Here is a 24,079-nt window from a genome sequence, read left to right as displayed (position 1 = left end):
TTAAAATGCTTGTGTGGTGAAACATGTTTTACAGATGTTAATATAGTTTTACTGATCTTTTTTATTGGAAGGGAACTACGTAAAATGTCAAATGTATATATTTTTCCTGTTTTATTACCCTCACCACAATGTTATCCTGATGTCTGGAGCAAAGTATATCTTAGACCAGTGGTCTCCAAAGTGGGGTGCGCGCAGTTTTTTTTTTTTGCTTCTGCAGTTCGGGTGGGAGTCCGAGTTTTTATTTATTTATTTGCTTCGGCGCAGTGCTCAAAAAATTTTTACTGATGGGGTGCACGATCAAAAAAGTTTGGAGACCACTGTCTTAGACAATAACTGTAAGGATACCAGTGATAAATATTTAACAAATCCATGGTCACCTACAATTTCATGGTTGTTGTTATGTTGCTCCCCATGGCTGCTTGGAACCTCAGTAACAGTAGTGATAGAACTATGATCTTCTGCTTCATGAGCATAGGACCCTATTATGGGAACTAAAGGAGAATCTCCATTAGCTGTCGCAGCATAGGGCAACAGGTCACACAGTTCTACGGTTTTAAATTCATTTCCATTAGAGTCCAGTGGTACGTGCAGCCACACACCAGCTCTTCCATTATACGTCATATGGTATGTACATTTGAGGATATGAAATATGGCAGTAGATTTTAAGATGGAAATAGAGATTTCATTAGATCTTTATTTCTTTTAATCTAGTAAGGAAGAATATCTAAAAGCACTTTTATTCATAGTGTCTGGGCTCAGTTTCCCTGATTAACACCATTCATAAATTCTAAAACCATTATTATCTAGTCTGACCTCTTGCGTAATGCAAGCCATAGAACCTCACCCAATAATTCCTGCCTCAAACCCATACCTTCTGATTGAGCTGTAGCACGTCTCTTAGACAGGTATTCATAATTTCTTCTCTGAGTGAATATGTCTAGGGTACTACATTTTATATGAAGAAGGTAAATCAGGTTCTCCCATTTACTTTCTCATAATTCAAGAAAAAGGGGACTTCAGATGTAATGCTTTTTTGTTACACAACCCATAATTAACACGTGTCACTCACTGCCAACAGGATGTCATTGTGGCTAAGATCTCACTAGGATTGAAAAAGGGATTAGATGCGCATATAGCTAGGCAATAATGCGTTTACAGTATGCTCAGGTTACAAGCCAATCACTAATTGATGGGGTTAGGAAGAAACTTCCCCACAGGCAGATTATTCCATAATTGTACAGCGTGGGAGTTTCTGGCACTTTTGTTTGAAGTGGCTGGTTTTGGCCACCGTCAGAGACGGGACACTTGGCTAGATGGATTTGATCCAATATGGCAATCCCTGTATTCCTATTCTTCTGCCCATCAATGATGAAAACTTTCATTTCAAAATGGTTTAACTTGGGGATACTGTGGTGGATTTTTTAAAAAGAACTCTTGATACATCAACAGGCAACAAAGCCCATTAGAAAGCCTTCTTTCACTCTATAAAAGCAAATAAAACTGGAATGTGGATATTTACAGTGTAGTTGACAGCTAGCATGGATATCATAATTGCACTCACCCTTCAAGATAAAGGCTCCTCTAAACAGTTTTGTGTAACCAATTCATGGATTATACAATGTCAGTTCAGATGAGTTCAAAGACTCGCAAGGTTCATTTTCAAAACTGAAGGGCCCAGCAATAAAAAGCTGTGTTGCCATCACTCACAATATTTGGTGTTTTTCTTAAAGTCCCAGCTCCCAGGAAACCTCAGCTTCCATTTAAAAAAAAAAAATTCTAGCTCCTATAGTTGTAAGGAAAAACAATTTGAAAACAAGAACAAAGTCTATCTCTAAGGCTCAGAAACCAGATGGCAAGGAAAAGAACTCAAAATCTATTAATTTTTTAAAACCTTTTGGTTTTTAAGTCAGTCACATGATTTTGGGAGGCTTGACTCATGATTTTTGAACATTTAGAGTTGACAGTACTGTTAACCACAAAAGTCTGACGTTGTTGTCTACACTAGATTTATTCTCTTAACATTTATCACTGGTGAGACTACAAATGTAGATTTTATACACTAAAAAGACATGTACTGTGATCCTGTTCTAGTGTTTGTCTAATGGAGGATAACAGCCTACTACTGATGCAAGCTGAGAGGTCATCTTTAGTTCAGTTATGTAAACAGCCACTAGTGTTCTTAATGGGCACGTTTTCTAACCCAGGGATAGACAACTGATGGTGAAAACACCGGTGGCTGGTCTGTTCAAGTTCTCCCACTGTTGTTACTACTGGTGGAGCTGCAAAGGTGGGAAATGCTAAGGAAGTGTCCAGTGCAGAAAAGGTTTAATTTTGCTAGATCACTTCTACTTATTGTATGGATGGACCCTAAAAGATTTGTGGTTATTTAAATTGGACTAAGTCATGTCTAAAGAGATCTTGCGTTCTCTCTAATTAGCATCTCATAAGCAATAAAATAGGTCATTAAATTTAAACTGACATGGCTTGCTTGCTTTCACTGTGATGTGGGATTTTTTTTTTAATTGAATTTGAGCAGTTGATCAGCTACATTTTTCTTTTTCTTTTAAAAAAAATCATTTTGCCAGATTTCTCCATATGCAGAGCAAAGCTCTTCTAATCTTCACAAACTATTCTGTGTGACTAGGACAGTACACTTGTCTGAATTAATACATTTACATGCTTCCTGGAGTGTTGCTGCAGATGTTACTAGTACCATTGGAGAGAGACTGAAAACAGGATACAGCAGTTGAAAGTTCATGTTGGTTTTTGAATTTGAATACATAAATGTGCTAGTTATTCCTCCGGCCAGCTAAGGCCCAAATCATGCAAAAAATTTAGGCCCTGTCTACGCTAGAAAGTGTTGTTGCTTACTCATGGTCATGAAAAATCCACACCCTGGAGAGAGATAGCTATGCTGACCTAACCCCTGGTATAGACAACACTAGATTGATAGCTGAATTCTTCCGTTGATCTAGCTACCACCTCTCAGGGAGGAGGATTCCTACTCTGATGAGAACCCCTCCCATCAGTGTAGGTACTATCTTCACTGATGTGCTACAGTGCCACAACTGCAGCGCTGCAGCCGTGCCACATTTGAAGTGTCAACGAGCCCTATGTCTTCACTACCAAAAAAAAAGTGTGATTTTTGCAGGGAAATAGCTGGAGTTAGCTATCTCACGGTAAAATTCTAGTGGAGACAAGGTATAAAACAGTTCCCTCTAGGGGTTTTCAGCAAGGTTTGAAGTGAAGACCTTCAGCACAGACTTCTACCATTTGAGTTAAAGTTAACCCCTTAGCATGTACCATGTAAAGTTAAACCCTTTAGCAGTAGGCAATTATCCTTCACTGTACAAGCTCTGGAGAGGGACCATGGCACAGCTTTTGTCAGTGTTTTAAATCTACACTAGCACTTTCACCAATGGTAAATTTTAAGAAAATAAACCTACTGTAGAGAAGGCCTTACTTCTATGGTTAGTAGTATTGCCAACCCAAAACATTCAAAAATCATGAATCAGGCCCTCAAAAAGCATGAGATTAACTTGCTGTAGTTAGTCACGGTCAACACCACCAGGGGGTTATCTTGACTAGCTACACTGTGATGGGAGAACCTCAGATGTTTGGATGCTGCTAAGCTTGGCAAAGCTATGAGCAGTGGAGGCACTAAAGCTCTCTGTCTGCAGACTCAGACAGCATTGGATTGGGTCATGGTTAAAGGTTACATTAGCCAGAATAGCTAGAACAGGGATTCTCCAACTGGGGGTCGGGACCCCTCAGGGGATCACGAGCTGTCAGCCTCCACCCCCAAACCTCACTTTGCCTCCAGCATTTATAATGGTGTTATAAATTAAAATACTTTTTTATATATTTAAGGGGGGTGGCACTCAGAGGCTTGCTATGTGAAAGGGGTCACCAGTACAAAAGTTTGAGAACCACTGAGCTAAAATGTTCTTTTTAAATGAAATCTTTCAATTCTGCAAAAAATGATGGTTTAGCACTCCATGTTTCTCTATTCTCCCCTTCCCCCAATCAGGAAAAGGTTCTTACTTGTCCCTGGCAAATGGTGTGTAGTTTTCTTAAGGCCTGGTACTGGATCTGTATTATTTCAGTTTTAAAATTTGGTTGTATCTTTTTGCCTCAGGTTGTAATCAGTCTTGTATTGTGGTGGTTGCTTAGCGGGAAATCTAGTTTGTCTTAATCTAGATTAAATCAATTCACTTCTCTTAAAGTCTGTAATTCAAAAGCGCTTTTAATTTCAGGCAGATCTGCTATGTGACTATATGGATGAGTTGTTCTTCTCTAGCACTTTCCACCCAAGCATTTTAAAGTGTTCTACAAACATTTTAAGCCTCTTGACACCCATAAAAGGTAGGCATTATTTCCCCCATTTTTCAAATGGAGAAACTGAAGCACAGGAGTTAAGTAACTTGCCAAAGATCAGACAGGAAATCTGTGGTAGAGACAGGAATAGAACCTAGTTCTCTTGGTTGCTAATCCAGTGCCTTAATTACAACATCATTCTTTCTCTGTATGCTCTGGAGCATGATCTGATCTCTTTGGCTCAAAACTAAACTAACTGGTCATAAAGAAGTTCAGCCTTTTATTTTCTTAGAATTTTCATAAGGAATTTTAGTGCTCGTAGTACATGCGTGACATACACCTATTTCACACCATAGGTTCCAAAGAGGCCTCTGTGGTGTCAGAAATAGAGTGGGTCTTTTCAAACTGTGGTGGGCTAAGTGCAAAGATTTTTCTTATGCTTCGGTTCTCAGACTGTTCCTACCACCCCCACCAAGTGTCTTGCTTGGAGTTTCAGGTTGATTCAGCCTCAACAGCTCAAAGCAAAAGTCACTTGAAACCACTGAGTTTCTTTGTAAACTTTGCATGGTTTTGCTGTTAAATCATTCATGGGGCCCAGGTTTGAGAGAACTTTCACTGAATCTGTTTAGAGGCTATAATGAAATCTTTCACCTTGGAAGTTTCCTGGCAAACACTGGAGAGATGGTTGCATCCAGTGGGTTGGGAGACCTGGACTCCATTGCTACCTCTGCTGCTCACTCATCTGAGGGAGTCACTCTAGGGCTCTGTAATTGCATTCCCTCATCTGTAAAATGATATCATGATGCTTTCCCTCCTTTGTAAGCACTTCGGGATCCTTGTGGAGTGCTAAGGATGAACACGTCACAAAGCTGTCTGGATCCCTTGTGATCTTTCATGAGATTATTTACCGAAATGAAAGAGGGGCTGCAAAGCACGATATGTTGGAAGGGCTCGTGTGAGGGGTTCAAGTACATGCCAAGACTGCGTTTTGAACTTGTTACTACTCCCATCCACAATCGCATCACTGCTCTTAGATCAGGGTGAGATGGTGGGAGATATAAGCAGAGGTACATGTTTTCCTCTGTGTTATAATTTGGAGATGTCGTCAGCCTTAAGTTAGTTGAGCTTCCGGGCTTTAGTCCAGCTAAACATGGCCGCCTTTCACATTCTTTAATCATTAATTTTTGGTATTTAATTATAGTACATGTGTTTTGTCTGGGTCATGAAGCATGTGCTTTGTGTTTCTTGGCTGGCTATTCCTGCATTCTTCTCTGTCTTTTGCTCTGAAGTCCAGCCGGCCCAGTGTGGCACGTAGTGTTTTAGTCTTCTGTATTCCCCTAGCTGGGAGCCTGAGACTTCTAAAATTTTTGGTTCTGAGGAATGGTGAAGCGGCAAGTTCAGTCTTCTTGTTGGGGGCAGCAGAGGGGAGGAGCTGGAGGCGGGGAATCCTGGTCATATCACCCCTCCTACTTACAGCTGTGAAATTGCATGCAGAAGTTGTTGCTCTGGCACTTTGGAAAGGAGATGCGTATGTACATGTTCTTGACCAAAGGTAAGGGACCTACAACAACATGCATTAAAAGGGGAGTCAGATATTGTCATTTTGTAGGCCTTGAACTTGGATATTTTCTTATATAATTGTTTGTTTTACTACTGCTGTACCACTGGCAAGACACTAACTTCACGAGCACCTAAACCAATTCTTACATACAATTCAGTTCTCTCTCCCCCAGTAATTTTGTTTTTCAGCGTACAGATAATTTTGTGAGCATGTTTGTTTTAAGCAAATGATGAGTAGAAGCTTCAGTCCTCACCTTCCAATTTGCTTGTGTTAGTTTTTTTGGGCTTTTATTGCTGTTAAATAACTTTCTAGGAGAAATCAGAACTAACCTGGAGGAGGAGATGTCAGTTACGTGGGTGGGGTGGTGTTAGTACAGTACAAATATTTTCAAACAAAACAGTGGCAAATGTGGCTTGTGATTAGGGATATCATCTGTCTATCTTTTTTTTTTTTTTTTTTTTAATTTGAGAGGGAAGTAACAGCATTTTTTTTTTTTTTTTGAGTGGCAGGTTTTACATTTTATTTTGTTATATTAGAGTAAAAATGTTTGTTAGCTTAGGTTTGGTATCAAAGCCCGCACTTAAAGCTGATTTTGACAAACTGAAAACAGTGAATCTCTTTCTAAAAATAATGATTTGTTATAGCAGCAGTTGCCTGTTTTCATTATGTTGTTTCATTCAGGGTCTACGCTAGTAAAATATCTACCTGCAACTTGGGTTAGTGGGGGTGCAGTGGAGTGGTGTCATTAGCTCCAGCACCTCCATGGGGGAGGTGATGTTAATACTCATCTGGTTGAAGTTTACTGCTTTGCAAATTGGCTTGCAACCAGCATTGCAAACTTGAGTCATTGACATATGACTTTGCAGTGGTACAGCAAAACCGACAAATAGTGCCGGTAAGATGGCAGCTGGCCATGAGGAATATTTTCTTCCCCCTCATGTTTAATCCTGTTCTGATTTTGTGGAATAGAAACAGGATGAGCCCTAACATAGTCCTTTACTTAGTCTAATGTCTTTAACTAAATTCATTAATTCCTTGAACTAGACTTTCTGCTCACAGAATTTACACGCTATACTGGTTTTACCAGCAAAGTTGGTGACTAAGGGTATGCCTACATTGGCAGACTTACATCGCTGGCAGTTACATCGCCACTCAGAGAGTGCTGAAGGGAAACCACTGTTGTGTGTTCACATTGTCAGCTGTCTGTGCAATAGCATGTTCACACTTGCAGCGGTATTCAGAGCGGTGCACTCTGGGCAGCTATCCCACAGAGCATCTCTTCCTCTTCTGCCGCTAAGAGTTGTGGGAAGGCAGAGGAGGTCACGGGGCATCCTGGGTCCTGTCCCAATGCCCTATGATGCATTGCTTCGCATCCCAGCAATCCCTGTGCTTCCGTCCGCATTTGGCACCATCTTTCAACGGTTTGTGTACTGCACGCCCTGCCTCTTCAGTCTGTAGGAATGGATCCTGTACTGTTGACCAATATGCTGCTCGCTCTCACTAATACGTCACAAGTGGCAGTGGAGTTATTCCTTAAACTACAAAGGCAAGAGGAGTTCGACATTGATCTTGCCACGCGTAGTAGCTACGACACGAGATTGCTTGTGGCATTCACAGAGGTGCTGATCACAGTGGAACGCCGCTTTAGCGCTTGGGAAAAAGCACTGAGTGGTGGGATCACATCATGATGCACATCTGGGATGACAAGCAGTGGCTGCAGAACTTTCGGATGAGGAAAGCCGCATTCATGGGAGTGTGTGATGAGCTCGCCCCAGCCCTGCGGTGCAAGGACACGAGAATGAGAGCTGCCCTGTCATTGGAGAAGCGCATGGCGATTGCACTGTGGAAGCTGGCTACTCCAGACTGGTACCGATCGGTTGCTAACCAGTTCGGAGTGGGAAAGTCGACTGTTGGACTCGTGTTGACGGAAGTGTGCAGGGCCATTAATCGCATCCTGCTTTGAAAGACCGTAATTCTGGGCAACATGTGTGACATTGTGGATGGCTTTGCACAAATGGGCTTCCCTAACTGCGGAGGGGTGATAGATGGCACACACATTCCAATTCTGGCACCAGACTACCTAGCCACTGGGTACATTAATCTGAAGGGGTATTTCTCGATGAATAATAGAGCTGGAGCATAAGAATAGTATGGCTTTAAAAAATGCGTGTATGGAAATATGTAGGAAGGCCAGTTGTGGTTGGTTTAAGCCGATGGTTAACTTACCAGGGGCCTCCTCTCCTGTTTTCGCTTTGCCAAGCTCCGACAACTGTGACTGGCTAGCCTCCTCCGGGGTAGAGAAGAGCTCCTGGCTGCATGCATCTCTGACCTCCGAGTCGTCCTCTGCCCCTCCACATCCTCATCCAAGATTTCCTTCTCCAGGCTCGTTCCACTCTCGACTGGCATGCGAGCCACCGAAGTATCCACAGTAGCCTTCGCAGTGGAGGTGGGGTCGCCACTGAGTATTACGTCCAGCTCTTTGTAGAACTGGCAGCTCGTGGGCGCAGCACCAGAGCAGCAGTTTGCCTCCCGTGCCTTGTGGTAGGCGTTCCGCAGCTTCTTCACTTTGACCCTGCACTGCAGTGTGTCCCGGTCATGGCCCCTTTCTGTCATGCATCATGAAATCTGTCCGTAGGTATCATAATTCCTACGGCTGGAGCACAGCTGTGACTGCACTGCCTCCTCTCCCCAAATGCCAATGAGGTCCAGCAGCTCGGCATTGCTCCAAGCGGGGGGTTGCCTGGTGCATGGAGCAGGCATGGTCACCTGGAAAGATGTGCTGAGACCACTGCACGCATCACCGAGCAAACAGGAAGGGGACTTTCAAAATTCCCAAGGAATTTATGGGGTGGGGATGACAGTTGGTCACCTGAGGGCAGGGCAGTAGAGTTCAAACCGATGACTAGAGAGGCAAGAACAGGTATTGTGGGACACCTCCCGGAGGCCAATCGCTGCGCTGTAATTGACCAGGGTGTCTACACTGGCACCGAGCCCTGGAGCAGAAAGCTGTACGCCTCTCGTCGGTGGTTTTTCTTTTTTTTTTCCTAGCGCTGCAACTACACAGTTTCTGCACACTAAGTGGCTTGGCAGTGTGTACAGCTCGGGATTTGCAACGCAGAAAGCTGCTTTACTGCGCAGAAACTTGGCAGTGTAGACAAGACCTAACTGGGACTTTATTCCTAAAGAGATATGCATGAGAAGCTGTTGACTCTTGATGCTGAGAATTTGACAATCTTATCAGAGGGGTGTATTCAAACTTGTAGTGTGACCCTGCAAACCCTACTCTCATCCTTGGACTGTGAGCTCTTAGGAGCATGGGCTGTGTTTGTTCAGTGTTTGGAAACTAGTCTATACTGAGCACTAGAGTAAATAAATAATGAGTAATCCTTATTCCCAGGAGAAGTCCTATTGAAGGCAATAGGACTGCTTACATGAATAATGGTTTGCAGGATTAGATCCTTGCCTTGCTTTCTAAGAGGCTGATCCAAAGCCCTTTGAAATCAATGGTTAGATTCCCATTACTTTCAATGGGCTTTGGATCAGGTCCTGAAGTCGCTATGGACCCGATTTTAAAAGGTATTTAGGTGCCGAAAGAGAGAGAGAGGCACATAATGGGGTTTTCAAAGGCACCTAGGTACCTAACTCCCATAGGCACTTATGTGCTGTTGAAAATCTCTATCTGTGTCTTTAGGCACCTAAATACCTTGGTTCAATGGGCCTAATTCAAATCCCATGGAAATCAGTGGGAAGACTCCCATTGACTTTGAAGTTTCTACTTTCACCTATCCTTGAATTAGCTAAAATAATTTCTGATCAGAGCCTGTTGTTTTAGAGCGGGGTTTTGTTAATTATGTGATTTTTGGGGGGAGAGGGGTGGGCATGGGGATTAAAACCTTAATTGACTTGGTTTAAATTCATTCTTCCTTCTCTCACTCTACCCCTCCAAAAATCAAACTCACATGACGTTTCCTTGAGGAAACTGAGCAACTGGAAAAACAAATGGAAATTGGATTGCAGCCTTAAGGGTAGCAGGCACTATCTGCGCTCACTTTAAAAACACCACAACTGAGCCCTGGTCGTCACTACAGACTAATGTCAGTATAACTACGTTGCTCAGGGGCATGGAAAATCACGCAGCTATTCCAATCTAACTACCCGTGTAGACAATGCTATGTTGGTGAGAGGGCTTCTCCTGTCAACACAGCTGCCGCCTCTCTAAGCTAAGCAACGCAGCTGCACCGGGGCAGCGCTGTAAGTGTAGACAAGCCCTTACGTTCATGCGCATGCCCACATCGTTTTGATGAACTGAAGGGCACTGAGATAGAATTTTGTGGAATATCTGCCTTTGTCAGTGTGGCCCTGAAGTAAATAATGTAAAGAAATGTGATTCAGAAAGAATCGTGACTGGATTGTATCAGCTGAACACACATCATTTCATTGATCACGTGTTTTGTTAAATATTTACTGGGCTTGAAAAAGAAGCAGCTAACAAAATTCCAGCCTGGTTCTTTCTGCACCGTTTTGTATCTATTTAGGTTGGCTAAGTGGGGTGGAGCTGTGTTTTTACTGAGGGAAGCAATTCATGGAATTGTAAAGCTGGCACAGTGGGAAATCCCTTTTGAAATTATTATTTTTCCTAGATTTTTATGCAAGAGTCCTAAAAGTTTCTGGTATATGTTATTTTTTCCAGTTGCATGAATTTTAAATCCCATTTTAAGTGTGCCTTACAATAATATCTGTGTTGCTTTGGTGCTACCTCTTGAGTCTAACTGTAGCCCCCTCCTCCCCTTTTCTCTGTGGCTAGATTGAGGAGGGCTGTGAAGGTTTTGTTGGGTGAAGAATGCTCATTTGATTTTTCCTTCTGCATCTGGTTTAAAGTTGCTTCTTGGCTTGTGGCGTCTTGGTGTGAATTTACTTTTGGTCTTGACAAATACAAGCGGTGCCAGTTATCCTATTGCAAGTCTTTCTGTCCCTTGTGCTACTGCAACGCCTGCCTCCACTGGCAGCCATCCAACACCCATGCTGCCTTTCCAAAGGAACTTGATTCCAGTGCATATTGGACCCTGCTGCCCTGGATCTGCAGAAAAAATACCAGGGAAAAGTAAAAATAATCCAAGACACAAACGGTCTGTTCTCTTGTTATTTAAATGTTTGGTTTTTTTAATCAACCCTGCATCATCTAGATTCTAGAAGATGCATATTCTTGAAGAAGTGCTGCCAACTTTCTCCCTTTGTCATCCCTTCTTTGGTATTCCTGAAGTTCCAACAAGGAGCAAGTCTTTTTGCTGATCTTTCTTCTCTTCCAGGCAGCCAGATGTATTTTGCCTGTTGCAGGGACACCTTTGGCTAAAATCTTTTTATAATGAATTCTTTGGTGGTTTTCATAACTATCAGGAGATAAACAATTTATAAACTAGCATTGGTTCCTTAATTTGACTGGTGGTGAGGCTATTTCTTACCTGATTTTTGGAAATATTAGCTTCCAACAGACGTGTGTCTGTACATGTGTTTCCTATTGCCCTGTTTGGAATCTCTAATGAAAGTGTTTTCTGAAATGTAACATATTGCAGATGGATAACATTGCTTCATTGTCAGGTTATGCATATTCTCCTGTTTAGAAATCTGGTGCCCAATCATGCATTGTTTGTGCACTTAAGGACCACAAAACTCTGTGGGCTATCTTGAGTGTGTATCAACTACAGATCTGCTTTGTTTGGGCTTCAAAGGCTTTTTGGCAGACAGATATTAAGCTTATAATTAGGGATGAGTGAATCAGTTTGGGTGTGGGCCTGTGGGATTGCGGTGGGGAGAAGACAACAATAAAACATCTCCTTGAACTTTGACAAGCGTCATATCTGAAAAACATCCAACATAATTAAGTAGATTGGGTGGAGGATCATGTTGCCAAAGAAGACAATGACTAAATTACCATGAAGAGGGCGCTACTCTGTTGCATCTAGAGGTGTTTCACAGCACTGAACCATGTGCTTGTACTGGGCTAGGTTGCAATGCTGCTGCCCAGTGCTATATGTGGCCTACAGTTCCTGAACTTGTGTTTCATGAGCACTAATAAAAGGCAGTATTGCCTAGCAGCTAGAGCACTAGACTGGGACTTGGGAGGCTTAGGCTCTATTTCCAGCTCTGCCATTGGCCTGCTGGATGACCGTAGGCAAGTCGCTTTACTTCTCTATGCCTCAGTTTCCCATCTGTAAAATGGGGAAATGATACTTCCCTCCTTTTGTAAAGCATTTTGAGATCTACGGATGAAAAGTGCTATATAAGGCTGGTGGCATTATTATTATAGTCACATGAAACATTTTACAGGCATGGAGAGGAAAAAGCTTGGACAGGACTCAGTGAAGAGCAGTAGGAGGGGGGGATACCTTTTGCTGAAATCTTTTTTAATCTAATTGATTCTTTAAGCGTTTTCATACCAAACAGAGGAAAAAGAGTTATAAACTTGTCATACTCAGCATTTTGTTACGCACTGTGGCATTCCTGGTAGCCAAAATAGCCGGAATATCATGAAGACTCCTTACAAGACTATAACTATATTAATGCCTCTCTAACCACAAAGATAGTCTCTCTCAACACAAGCTGTAAATTACAAATTACAGAACACACAACATGGACACAGCCAACAAACAACTAACACGATTTGCCTGCATAGAAGAGACAGAGTTTATAAGGAAGCCTTGTTTTGGGGACCTTTTGTTGGGGGATGGGGCAGGGGCCCAGGGTCTCATTACTGTAGAAGGAAAATTTGGTCTCCATCAAGTCTAGGAAATGCATCTGTTTGGCAGATACTGCAGAGTAATGATGGGAGGTTCAGGATCTGGTTGGATGCTTAGCAAAATGTAAAATGATCATAGAATATCAGGGTTGGAAGGGACCTCAAGAGGTCATCTAATCCAACCCCCTGCTCAAAGCAGGACCAATCCCTAGACAGATTTTTGCCCCAGATACCTAAATGCCCCACTCAAGGATTGAACTCACAACGCTGGGTTTAGCAGGCTAATGCTCGAACCACTGAGCTATCCCAGGTCTGCAAAATTTAATCTTGTTCTATCAACAGAATGTTGTCTTGTGAGCATTCTCTTTTCTCCTGCTTTTTGGGGTCTGAAAATAACAAGAGTAGACTGTAGGATGGGGAAAATGGGCTCCCACAGTTTTTGACACTTCCATTTGGAGCCAGGCAACACACTGGCTAATGGTGTTTTGATGCCCTCTAGTGACTGGTGCACATAAAGGATAATAGCTTACTATTCTTACTAGCTAATACTTGCTGCTTTAATTTAAATGGAAGAGGCTTGTCTCTTTAGGTTCTGAAGCAATGGAAAGACTTCCAATGACTTCAGTGGATTTTGGATCAGGCCCTTAGTGCTGAAGGTCTCAGGTTCAGTTCCTGCTGATGACCTGTAGTTAGGATTGTTGCACAGGAATTGAAGATGTGCATGAAAGTATGATTTGGCAGAGGGGAGTATTCATCTTTTATACACAGACCAGAACATGAAGTATCTGTCTGTGTGACTTACAAAAGCTTAAGGAAAACAACATGTAAATTGCAATGAGCAAGAGTGAGCACATTCTTTAGTAAGAGCCATTCAAGAAATCTGTTGGAGGGCCCTGCAAGATTCTGCAGCTGTAGCTGTGGAATTTGCTGCAGAACCCATTTCCTCCTACAAATTTATGCTCCAGAATCTAAGCTTTCATTTTAAGAAAAGTTTTAGCTCTCTTAACTGCAATTAAGAATATGAACCTAATGCATTTTTTAAGGGCTGGCACAGGTGTCTTAACTATGGTTCTGTACACTGCCTTGTGACATAGTGTGGCAATGCCTGTACCTGGTGTAAAATAATGTTTATACTGCACTGCATCAGCACTGAAAAATGCATACACGTATCTTGTATGTATATTCTGAATTAATAACTCTGAGAGGTGTGAACTTACCCTTATTCATTTCAATAGGCTGTTTTAACTCTGAAACCTAAAGATGATACATGTCAACACTTAACTATCTCACTGCTAATCTTTTAGGCAGAAGCATCCAGCTAACTTACTTATTCCAAACCTTTGTTCTAAATGTTAAATCTTTGTTTCCAAAAGAGCTGACTTCCCTGTACCCAGCTACCCAAACTTTCAGCTTCTCCCTTGGCAACTTCTACAATGTGGCTGGACATTTTCAATACCAAAATCTGTAGCGCACTTAAATGTCAGGACAGTGTAAAACACATGAAATGTAATATGACAGTTGTGATACTGTCCTAATCGTATTATTTATTTTCATACTTAACTTATAAAACCTCCATATTTTTAATTGAAATATAGTGGATGCAGAATCTCCAGTCTACCACCCCAAAGCCCCATTGAGCATCTGTGTAGAATTTAGGCTCATCTTGCAGCAGGTTAACTGGGGTTTTGCATCATTTAAAGGTGCAGTGCCAAGAAAAAAATGAATTGGAACATCACTGCTGCATGTGCCACAGAGCTCTTATCAGTTAGAGCTCTTATCCAAACTGTATTGAACCTGTACAAAGGATCTGGGTGAAGCTTTGGACAGAGGCATATAGACTTTAAGTTCTTTGGGGTGATGACTATTTATTAGTATAGCACTGAGAACATTCTTGGTGCTTAACAAGAATGAGGTTCCAGTCTTGTTATTTTCTTTAAGATGATTCACCAATCTGTAGTCATAACACAGTGTTCTGAGACCCTGGTAGTGAATGGCATCTCTGTGGAAAAAATGCAGTGGTGAGGAGGGTCATAGCAACCATGCCTAAATCAGTCAGGCTCTTTAGCTGTCATAGATTCTGGGGCTTCCTTGAAGTCTGAGACAAGCTCCTGAGGACAAACAAGTCTTAAAGCAGTAGGTCATAACCTGGCAGATGGATACGAAGGGTGGGGGTGGGGAGGTGAAGTCATCCTAAAACTGGACTAGTTTGGTAGGGAAAAAATGTGCCTGTCACCCATGAAAAGGTTAATTTGAAAGCTGCTAGAAATGGGTTCATGTCTTCAGGGAATGACCAGTCAATGGGAATTTGTTGTGTTGGTGCAGTGTTTCTAAACTGGATTTTCACTGGCTGACTATATTGTCTTTTGCTATCCTGTTGGAGGCATAGTGGAAAAGAGAGGTTCCTGCCTTCCATCTGTGCAGCTTAGCTAAGCATAGCTGTTTGTTTTCCCCCTAAACTGCTTGAAACTTCTAAAGTACCATGTCTCCAAATACTACAGGAGGAGACAGGTAGGAGGTGGAGTAGAGAGGCTTCAAAAGTTTTGGCTAAGTCGTGTACAAATTTTTGAGAGTTTATCCAAATTCCACCTAACTTCTGACCCTTCTGCAGTTTACCCAGGGCTACTTAATCATCTCTTGGAAGATGACAGTTGGGAGGGAAGTGCTTCTACATTTTAAACTTGGACTAGCAGTTGCACCTGGCTGTGTGGAGTAAAACCTTCAGGCCTCCTTTTGTTACATCATTGGTTCTCAAACCACTTTTGCAGTCCCCTTATTTTGTTCCTTGCAATGGGTGTTTGGGTAGCCTTCACTTCCTCCCCAACATGTCCTCACACCCAGAAAAGTTACAGATGACATTGTCTCTTCATCTTCTTTCTCCCTGTATGTTTGTTTGTTTCTTCTATTCTCTGTGTCTTCCCCTCCATACTGCCTGGGATGGGCATAGGGATGCACTAGTGGCTCCAGATTGAAGTGACTCTCACAGAAGTATTTAGGCACTTGTGCTCTCACAGCAGAGCTAAATTAAATGGGAGGAGAGAAGAGATGCTTCGGCCATTGGGCTGCTGGCTTGTTCCCATGGCTGGCTGCCATTAGGTACTGCTGCAGGGGCAGGATGGGAAGGTGGGCTGCTTTCAAAGAGCTACCTGCCACTTGTCCTAAGTGTACACTTGTGGGAGGGGTGACTTAGGGGGTATGTAGGTTTCCTTGCTCCCCTCCTGTGCCCTACACCCTTCCTTCTCTTCACCAGTCTTCAGAACTATTTTGTTTCCTGAATGCTATCTTGGAAAATACCTATCTTAAGGCATTCCATACTGTGCATGCTTGTTTAGGCCCAGCAATTACGAATCAACTCTTTGCTTTTGTTACAGGCTAAACCCTTGGATTTGAAGGAAGGAGGCCCAGTGCAATCACAACCTTGATACCCTCCTTAGTTTGACCTTCAAAAGGAGAAGACTTCTGGCCCCCTTGACACCTTTCAGTCCATCTGAATCTATGACTGGGGGTTCCATCCTAGCCCCACCCTTTGCTGTCCCATTCCAGAAAATGGGTTCATTTCGAAGGCCCAGGCCTCGCTTCATGAGCTCCCCGGTGCTCAGTGACTTGCCACGTTTTCAAGCAGCACGACAGGCTTTGCAGCTTAGCTCCAACTCTGCGTGGAACAGGTGAGGCCCTGCCAGTCCCAGGCCTGAGGTAGCTCTGTTTGTAAAGATCTCTAGATTTTGACCTCAGGCGACTGATCCAAGGTATTTCAGACTTTTTTTCAGCTTAATCAGTCTGCTAGTGAGGATGAATGAATTTTGGGTGCTCCTCAGATTTTGTCTGCATTGGGAAACTGACTCATTGTTGATACAGGTTGGTTCTAACAATCTGCAATTGTCCTTTCTTTAATGGTGTTGAGAGACTGTGTTCATCTCCACTAACAATTAAACCATTGTACACACTGGTGCTGTCTACAGAACTCGCTCCAATGTGGACAAGAACCCACAAATATTTCAGATGCACTGGTTTAGTTAGTCATCTACCCCAGGAACAACGCTGGATGCTTTGGGTTAGGTGCTGCAGGAATCCAGAAGCACTGGTACAGCCATGATTGTAAGACGTATAGTATGTGGATGTGCCACAGCCCAGAACTTTTGTGCATTTTGTGTAATGGTTTTCCCTTTAATCACTGTAGATACATTTGTCTCCCCTGAAGAACACAGACAAACAAGAGCAGTGATTTCCAGGGGAGAAAAAGTGGAAGTATATAAGTGCAGTTAAACTCCCCACCCCATTATGTCCACTCAGCTGTTGGCAGCTAGCTCACATTGCTTGGTGCGTTAAATCATCCTGACGTGTGTTATTTATGGATGGTGTACTGTCTTATTTCTCTTTGGCAGTGTTCAAACAGCAGTGATAAATGTGTTCAAAGGGGGAGGCTTGCAAAACAATGAACTTTACACCCTCAACGAAAACATCAGGTATGTTGCCAAGTTGTGTGCAGAGAGCCCTTTTGGTGTCAACCAGGTGGTGAGGTGGGGTGGAGTTTTCTGGGGGAAGGGGAAAGGCTGTGTTCAACTTCCTCTTCTTTTGCCATTGGGGGGTGGGAGATGTGTATCTAAGGTTTGGAATCTGCTGTTCTGGCCTGTATGGATGCATGTAGCTTTGATCAGAGCAAGTTTTGCGTTGATTTGGGTAGAGGGGATTTTTTCCCTTCTTTGGGATTTTATCTTCTTTGTTAGATACTAAAGCAGTGTTGCCAACTCTTACAATTTTGTCATTAGCCACATGATATTTGGTGTTTTTCCTAAAGCTCCAGCTCCCAGAGTCATGTGATTATGGAAGACTCTCTGCTTTCTTGTAATAAATAAATAAATAAGCTACTAGCCCTCGTGGTAGTGAAGAAAAGCTTGAAAATGTGAACCCTAATGGTTCAAAACTAGAAGATTCTTTTTATTTGCCTAACATTAGTTATTTTTAAAAGCTCATAATTTTTAGGCAAATCTCATGGATGTTTGAATGCTTACGGTTGTCAGGGTTGATTCAACTAAGACCTCCTAGTCAAGGGTGACTTAAAAACCCACTCTACATTAGGCGACTCGAATCTTGGCTGAAAACGGACTTCAGTAACAGGTCTGCAAAATGGTTTACTTTCTTATTGAGACCAGACCGAACTATTTTCAATATAGTTGAGACACTGAGACTGAATCTTGGTTCTACTTCGATTCTGTGGTAGAATCCATTCACCCTTTCATTTTCTGGCCTTTCCTACATTGAGAAATTTTCTTATTTCAAAACCTGCTGAATGCAGCTTCAAAACCAGTTCAGTGAAAAAGGCCCTGGCTGCTTTAATCCAGGCCTATACTACAACTCCCAACTGTTTTTGATATCAGTTTTGCTAAACTGGTTTGAAAATGGGTTCAAATTGTTAGAAAAACTTCCCCAGTGTAGCTAGGCTAGACTGAAGCTGTATTTTTCAGTCTGGTCTACTTGAGAACTTTAAACTGACTTCAGTACTGGTTCAGAAGGATCTGCAGCTTGAAAACTATTTTCAGCAACAGGTGAATTTCCTAGTGTAGATAGGACCGGTGGTAAGTGAGTCTCTGTCCCAGCCTCACAAAGACTGATTTCCTGTCGGCTTTTTACCAAATGACACTTGGTTAAGATACTTTCCTGGGCCAGACACCCACAGATATTGCTATTATGTGGTGTTTTTCCTTCCATCAGCTATCTCATTACATACACATGTACTCAGTTTGAATGTTGTCACAGAAAGGGAAGTTGACATCTTTTATGTAAAAAATTAACCATGTGGCATTATTGCAGTTCTGTTGTACACTAAATTCAGACAGCTGTTCCAACTGAAACCCTTATTTTCAGCAGCCTAACCAACCCTTTCCCTACTTTCAAAATAAAACCTAAAGGGCATGAAACTCTTCCCACTTTATCTCAGCCCAAAGGTCAAAGCTTCATAAAATTCCATGCAGCCACTTTTAAGATCCTCTGAGTAACAAAACAGTACCTTCCGTGCCTTTAATTACCTCTGTAGGTGCTGCCACAGGAGTCAGAAATCCCCAGATTTAGTGCCCCATAAGGGGAGCTGCATTTGATCTACATGAAGAAATACAGTTTAGAAATAAATGTCTTAATGATTTCAAAATAGTGTAGTCTGTGGTGCATTTGGTTTATCTTGCTGAAATTAATACAGACTGTAAAGAGCTTGTTAAAGAACAAGATTTTGGGGTGAAATTTAGAAATATTACTACCACCTTTAAATGCAGTGTGTGTTCCTCCAAATAGAGAGACACTTCTAGAGCTTGGGAGCACAATCATGAAATAAACACACTTACTTTTATTTAACATTCTAAGTGTTCCCAGTGTTGGTTACATCTCAGTGTCAGTTCTTAAAAAAATAGCCTCCCAATTCATTGAGTAGTGTATTAATTTCAACCTACGGAGCAAAGGATATGGATTTGCGCACACACAGATCTGCACTCAGCACCTGTGATTCTAAATCTTTCTTCTGGCAAACTGTCAATAGATGTGCACACTAGCCTGAGACCTGGCAAAGAAACAAACCTGGTGAAAGGCTAATTCTTGCGTGCCATGAGATTGAGTCAGTGTGTTTTCCTGGTTTGTATTACTTGGTTCATGTTACCCACTGAAATCGCCCAATGCAAGATGTTTTTTAAAAGAAAAAACAAAAACACTAACAGCATCCCACTGATGCTCCACGGAGCTTGTTTATGTGATATGAGGGAAGAATGAGAGGGCGCTAAATGGGGTAGCAAAGATGGGAATAGGGAACAACAGAGTGGTAACATTCTGCTCTGGATCGCTGCCACAGAGTTTCCCATCTCCCTGTCATTTGAGATTGCTTCAATAGCTCCTTTTTTGTTTTCCTGTACTGAAGAGGTAAGGAGCTCAGCAAGAGGAAAGCTTGGTCTATACTTAGGTCGACATAGTAAAAACCAGACTCCTGACCTACATTGTTATGCCAACCTTAGTCCCAGTGCAGATGCAGCTTTGTTGATGCTTCCCGTGATGTAAGTATTTTTGTTCGGGGAGGCAGTGTTCCTGCGCCAATGGGAAAAAACCTTCTGTTTGTATAGGCTGCATCTATGCTGCGGTGCTATGCTGGCATAGCTAGGCCAGTATATCCTCCATACCATAGTCACATCCAAGGTGTCAGAATGCTGCAGAGAGGTGGAATTTCCGGAAGCAGGAAATGAGCTGGCCATAGTTAGGCCATGTCTACACTACAGGCCCTATAGCGACGGAGCTACGGTGCCGCAGGTGTGCTGCTATAGTGCCATAGTATAGATGGAAGGGTTTTTTCCATTGCTGTAAGTAATCTACTTCTCCAAGAGGTGGTAGTTAGGTCAACAGAAGAATTCTTGAGCCTCATCTACTCTGGGGATTAGGTCAGTTTAACTATGGTACTCAGGGTGTGAATTTTTCACACTTCTGAGGTATGTAGCTAGGTCCATCTGAGTATAGCCCACGTGTTAGTGTGAGACAGTTACGATTCCCTCAGCGCAGCAGGTGCCAAAATGTATTGGTTCATGTCTCACCTTCTTAAAATGTTGTGAAGTGAATGGCTGGAACATCAGCCTCGCGTACCACCAGTGGTACATGTACCACAATTTGGGACCCCCTGCCTAGAGCCTTCAGTTGCAAGGGAGAGGAATTGTCACCAGTGCTTCACTCTCTGAGTCCTCAGATTCATTCAGCGTCCACTGACTAAATATTCTGTTTTTTTCACATCAGTGATCTGGCTGAAGCCAGTGGGAGCACTTCTGAAAATCAGGCCCCAAAAGACTAACCTTCTTATAGTTGCCGTCCCCTAGAGAGAGAATTTAACAGTGAGTCTGAGTCTCTCTTATTCCAGCTCTGTCCACCCTCTAAGGAAAGTTTCTGCTGGTAAACAGGGATGTTTAATTTTAGTGTTGTGCAATGCAATCACTCCTGCAAAATGCCCGAAATTGCCAAATTAAACTGGCTGACAAAATACAGTCCTGTTCCAGTCGCTCCTGATGCAGCATTATGGTGGTGTTTTCTCCCTGTCATTGAGCCCATATAGCATATCCTTCCCCGCCCCCCACATCCCTTTGCATTAGTGGGAGATAGGTACATATGCTGAAAACTCTACAGACCTTTGTTATCGTCCAAAAGGCCCTCGTGCGTACATATGTGCAGAGATCTAAGGGGAAATATGTACACATAATACGTATGTTCCTATGTAGAGACCTTTATACATCCTCAGAGGGTTGAAGCACCAAAAGATAATTTTATGTAAGAAATATTTTATCATGAAAATTGACTTTTTCTGAAGACTGCAAAAATAGTGGTAATGTTGTCTAGGGCTTTGAACATGAATCTGGGAGTCAAACATCTCTCTAACTCTAATCTTAGTTCCACTAGAGATTTTCTATATGACCTCTCATGAATGGTGTGGAGAAAGTGAATAAGGAAGTGTTATTTACCCTTCCCATAACACACAAACCAGAGGTCATCCAGTGAAATTAATAGGCAGCAGGTTTAAAACTAGCATAAGGAAGTACTTCTTCACACAATGCACAGTCAGCCTATGGAACTCATTGCCAGGGGATGCTGTAAAGGCCAAAAGTATAACTGAGTTCAAAAAAAGGATAAGCTTATGGAGGATAGGTTCATCAATGGCTATTAGCCAAGATGGTCAGGGACACAACCCGTGCTGTGGATGTCTCTAAACCTCTGACTGCCAGACACTGGGCCTGGATGACATGGGATGGATCACTCTGTAATTGTCCTGTTCTGTTCATTCCCTCGGAAGCACCCGGCATTGGCCACTGTAAGAAGACAGGATACTGGGCTAGATGGGCCATTGGTCTGACCCAGTATGACCATTCTTATGTTCTTACCTTGTGCACAGTCACCTCTTGGTGCCTCAGTATCCCCATCTGTAAAATAGGCATTACAGTACTAATCTTCTGGGCATGCTGCAACCCCTCCCTCATGTTTGGTTTGAAAATCTATTTAGTCAAAAAAATTAGCATTTAAAAAACACCCAACAATAACATTCTCTCAATTTAATAACTTTCCCCACACTTCACCCCCCCCCCCAAACTGGAAATATTGTGGGGGGGTTTTGTTTAAAGGGAGGGTAACAACTTTCTCTCACTTTACTTCCCCTGTACCCTCCATTCTCCAAATGAAGACTGTGGGTGGGGGAAATCCCCTAAATTTGAAACGAAACAAATTCTTGCGTAGAAATTTTGTCAAGTGGTTTAAAACAAAACTGGTAAAATGTTGACTACAATGAAAATGGTTTATTGTTTAAAAAAAAATATCTTTCGTGCGGTAGGGAACCATGTTTTTCAGCCACCTCTAGTTGTAAGGCCTTTCTATACAGGACTTTAGGGAAGAGATGAATTCCTCCCTAGTCTGTACATAACCTCCATTGGCATTATAGGAGGTATGCAGAGACATGAAGGGAATCTACCTTTGATCAGAATGACTCTCTCCTTTCTTCATGGTGTTCCACTTACACATATCAGGATGTCTTTGGTATGACTGTGGAGGTGATGGCAGTGTAAATTTATGTATGAGCGGCAGAGTTATTTCAGAAAAATTCTGTGGGAGGCAAATTTGTGTCAGAGTATAGAACATTATATGTGATTATATTATACCCTGCAAGGTCTGGGGAAGGTGGGGAAGGACAGAAAGTGGAAGACATAATAGTGTGCCATAGACCTATGTAAAGTCTGGGAGTTGGAGGGGTGAATCCATGTCGAGGAGGCAACTGCCTCCTTTGCTCCATAGCGAATGACACCCTGCCTGTGAGAAATGACCTGCAACCAGTTTATAACGCATGTTCCATTTCTTTTCAGACGTTTGCTGAAAAGTGAACTTGGATCCTTCATCACAGATTATTTCCAGGTAAGACGTGTTCCTTAACAGATAACTAAACGTTGCTCAGTTTTTTCTTTGTTTTAGTTTGCTCTTGAAAACTTTTTCATATGTAGAAAAATAAATAGAATCGCTTCTGACAAGTAGGTAGCCTGCATTCAGTGTTCTCTGCCACGCAGGTTCATGGACTCAAATACAGTATTTGGATTTTTTTTACTAAGGGCTGCATAGTCTGATATTCAATAATATTTGTCGTTATACATGGTAAAATAAAGATGACCAGCTCCCATGCTTCAGTGTGTGATGTGATCACCTGCTGGGATCAGGAAGGAAATGCCTCTCTTGAGCTCTCTAATAGAGAACTGGGTGCACTGATGTTTCTTTTTGCCTTGGGTTGGCAGTGGTCTCTAGTGGTTAGAGCACAGGACTGGGGGGCAGGGATGGGGCGGGGGGCAGGAAAAAATGTGATCTACTCCCAGTTCTGTCAATAATTTGATGTATGGCCTTGAGTAAATCACTCTGTAAACTAGGGCTGATGCCCACCTTTTATAAAGTGCTTTGAGAACCCTTTGAGATAAGTGCAAAGCATGGACAAGATAAACTAATGTGGTATGGGAATTCCTATGTTTCCAATGCAGATGCTCAGTTTCTCAGAGTGTAACTTAACCCCCCCCCCAAATATTTAGAAATAGTGGATGAAAGTTTCTTTCTCTAGAGGCGGGGGGCAGGGGGGGGGGGAACCTTACCCTACCCTACCCTACCCTATCAGCAGGAATTTAGTCTGATCACTATCTTGGGATCCCAGAAATGTAATTCCAGATTGTGGTGGAGCAAAAATCTAAAGCCCGGAGAAGAGGTAATTAGTCACAAATGTGCATAAATGTAACAACCTTTAACTAATAATGTCATTTTCTGCGGTCAGACATAACCACATAAAAGTGTGTTTGAGATGAGTGCAGGGGCATGCTGATGGTTTCAGTACTGCAATCATTCAGTGGCGCTATTTAAAAAAGAGCAGGACTGCTGAGAACAACAGGGATTTCAGTGTTGGTTTTATTCTCTACCAGTAAAAGAGAAGAAAAAATTGCACCACTTCCTGAGGTGGCTGAAGTAGCTTGTGCACTGTATCAGTAGTAAAAAAAATAACTGACTGGTGTTGTTTCCTTTCAGTATTAGATTGCATGACTTAAAAAAAAAAAAAAAAAAAAAAAAAGCGCTGTTGAGTGAAAAATAAACTCCCGTGTTGCGGGCAGCTGTGTTTCACCTCTTCAGACCCTATCTTCACAACCCTCTTTACTGGAAGGAGAAAACTTTTGCTTCACTTAATGGTAGGACATTTCCTAGAATGTGAGCCAAGAGTCTAGCAGCAGTGAGACAGTAATGCAGTGAGTCCATATTACAAAGAGTTTGGTCTGAGTGGAAATCCACTATTACTGTAACTGGCTTTGGGGTTTTTTTTTTTTTTTTAAATATTGCAAACCATTATATTTGTTTAGATTTGTGAAGGACTCCAGAAGGGCCTATGCAGGTGGTCAGATATTACGGACAGGCCTGATATAAAAACTTCAACACAAGAGAAAACGTACACTTGAGGTACG

At 42.3% G+C, this 24,079-nt stretch overlaps 1 protein-coding gene across 1 annotated transcript in view; it reads left to right on the top strand.

Moving 5' to 3' along the window:
* Positions 1 to 24,079, top strand: part of PRR5L (proline rich 5 like) — a 68,425-nt gene that overhangs the window by 2,581 nt on the left and 41,765 nt on the right. The window contains exons 2-4 of the mRNA XM_065404132.1: positions 15,980 to 16,273; positions 16,991 to 17,071; positions 22,463 to 22,511. Coding sequence (XP_065260204.1) covers positions 16,104 to 16,273; positions 16,991 to 17,071; positions 22,463 to 22,511 — 300 coding nt within the window. The 5' untranslated portion in view covers positions 15,980 to 16,103. The remainder of the gene's footprint in view (positions 1 to 15,979; positions 16,274 to 16,990; positions 17,072 to 22,462; positions 22,512 to 24,079) is intronic.

The sequence above is a fragment of the Emys orbicularis genome, chromosome 4 (assembly GCF_028017835.1).
Source record: "Emys orbicularis isolate rEmyOrb1 chromosome 4, rEmyOrb1.hap1, whole genome shotgun sequence".
NCBI lineage: Eukaryota > Metazoa > Chordata > Testudines > Emydidae > Emys > Emys orbicularis.
This window is presented reverse-complemented; position numbering and strand designations above follow the sequence as displayed.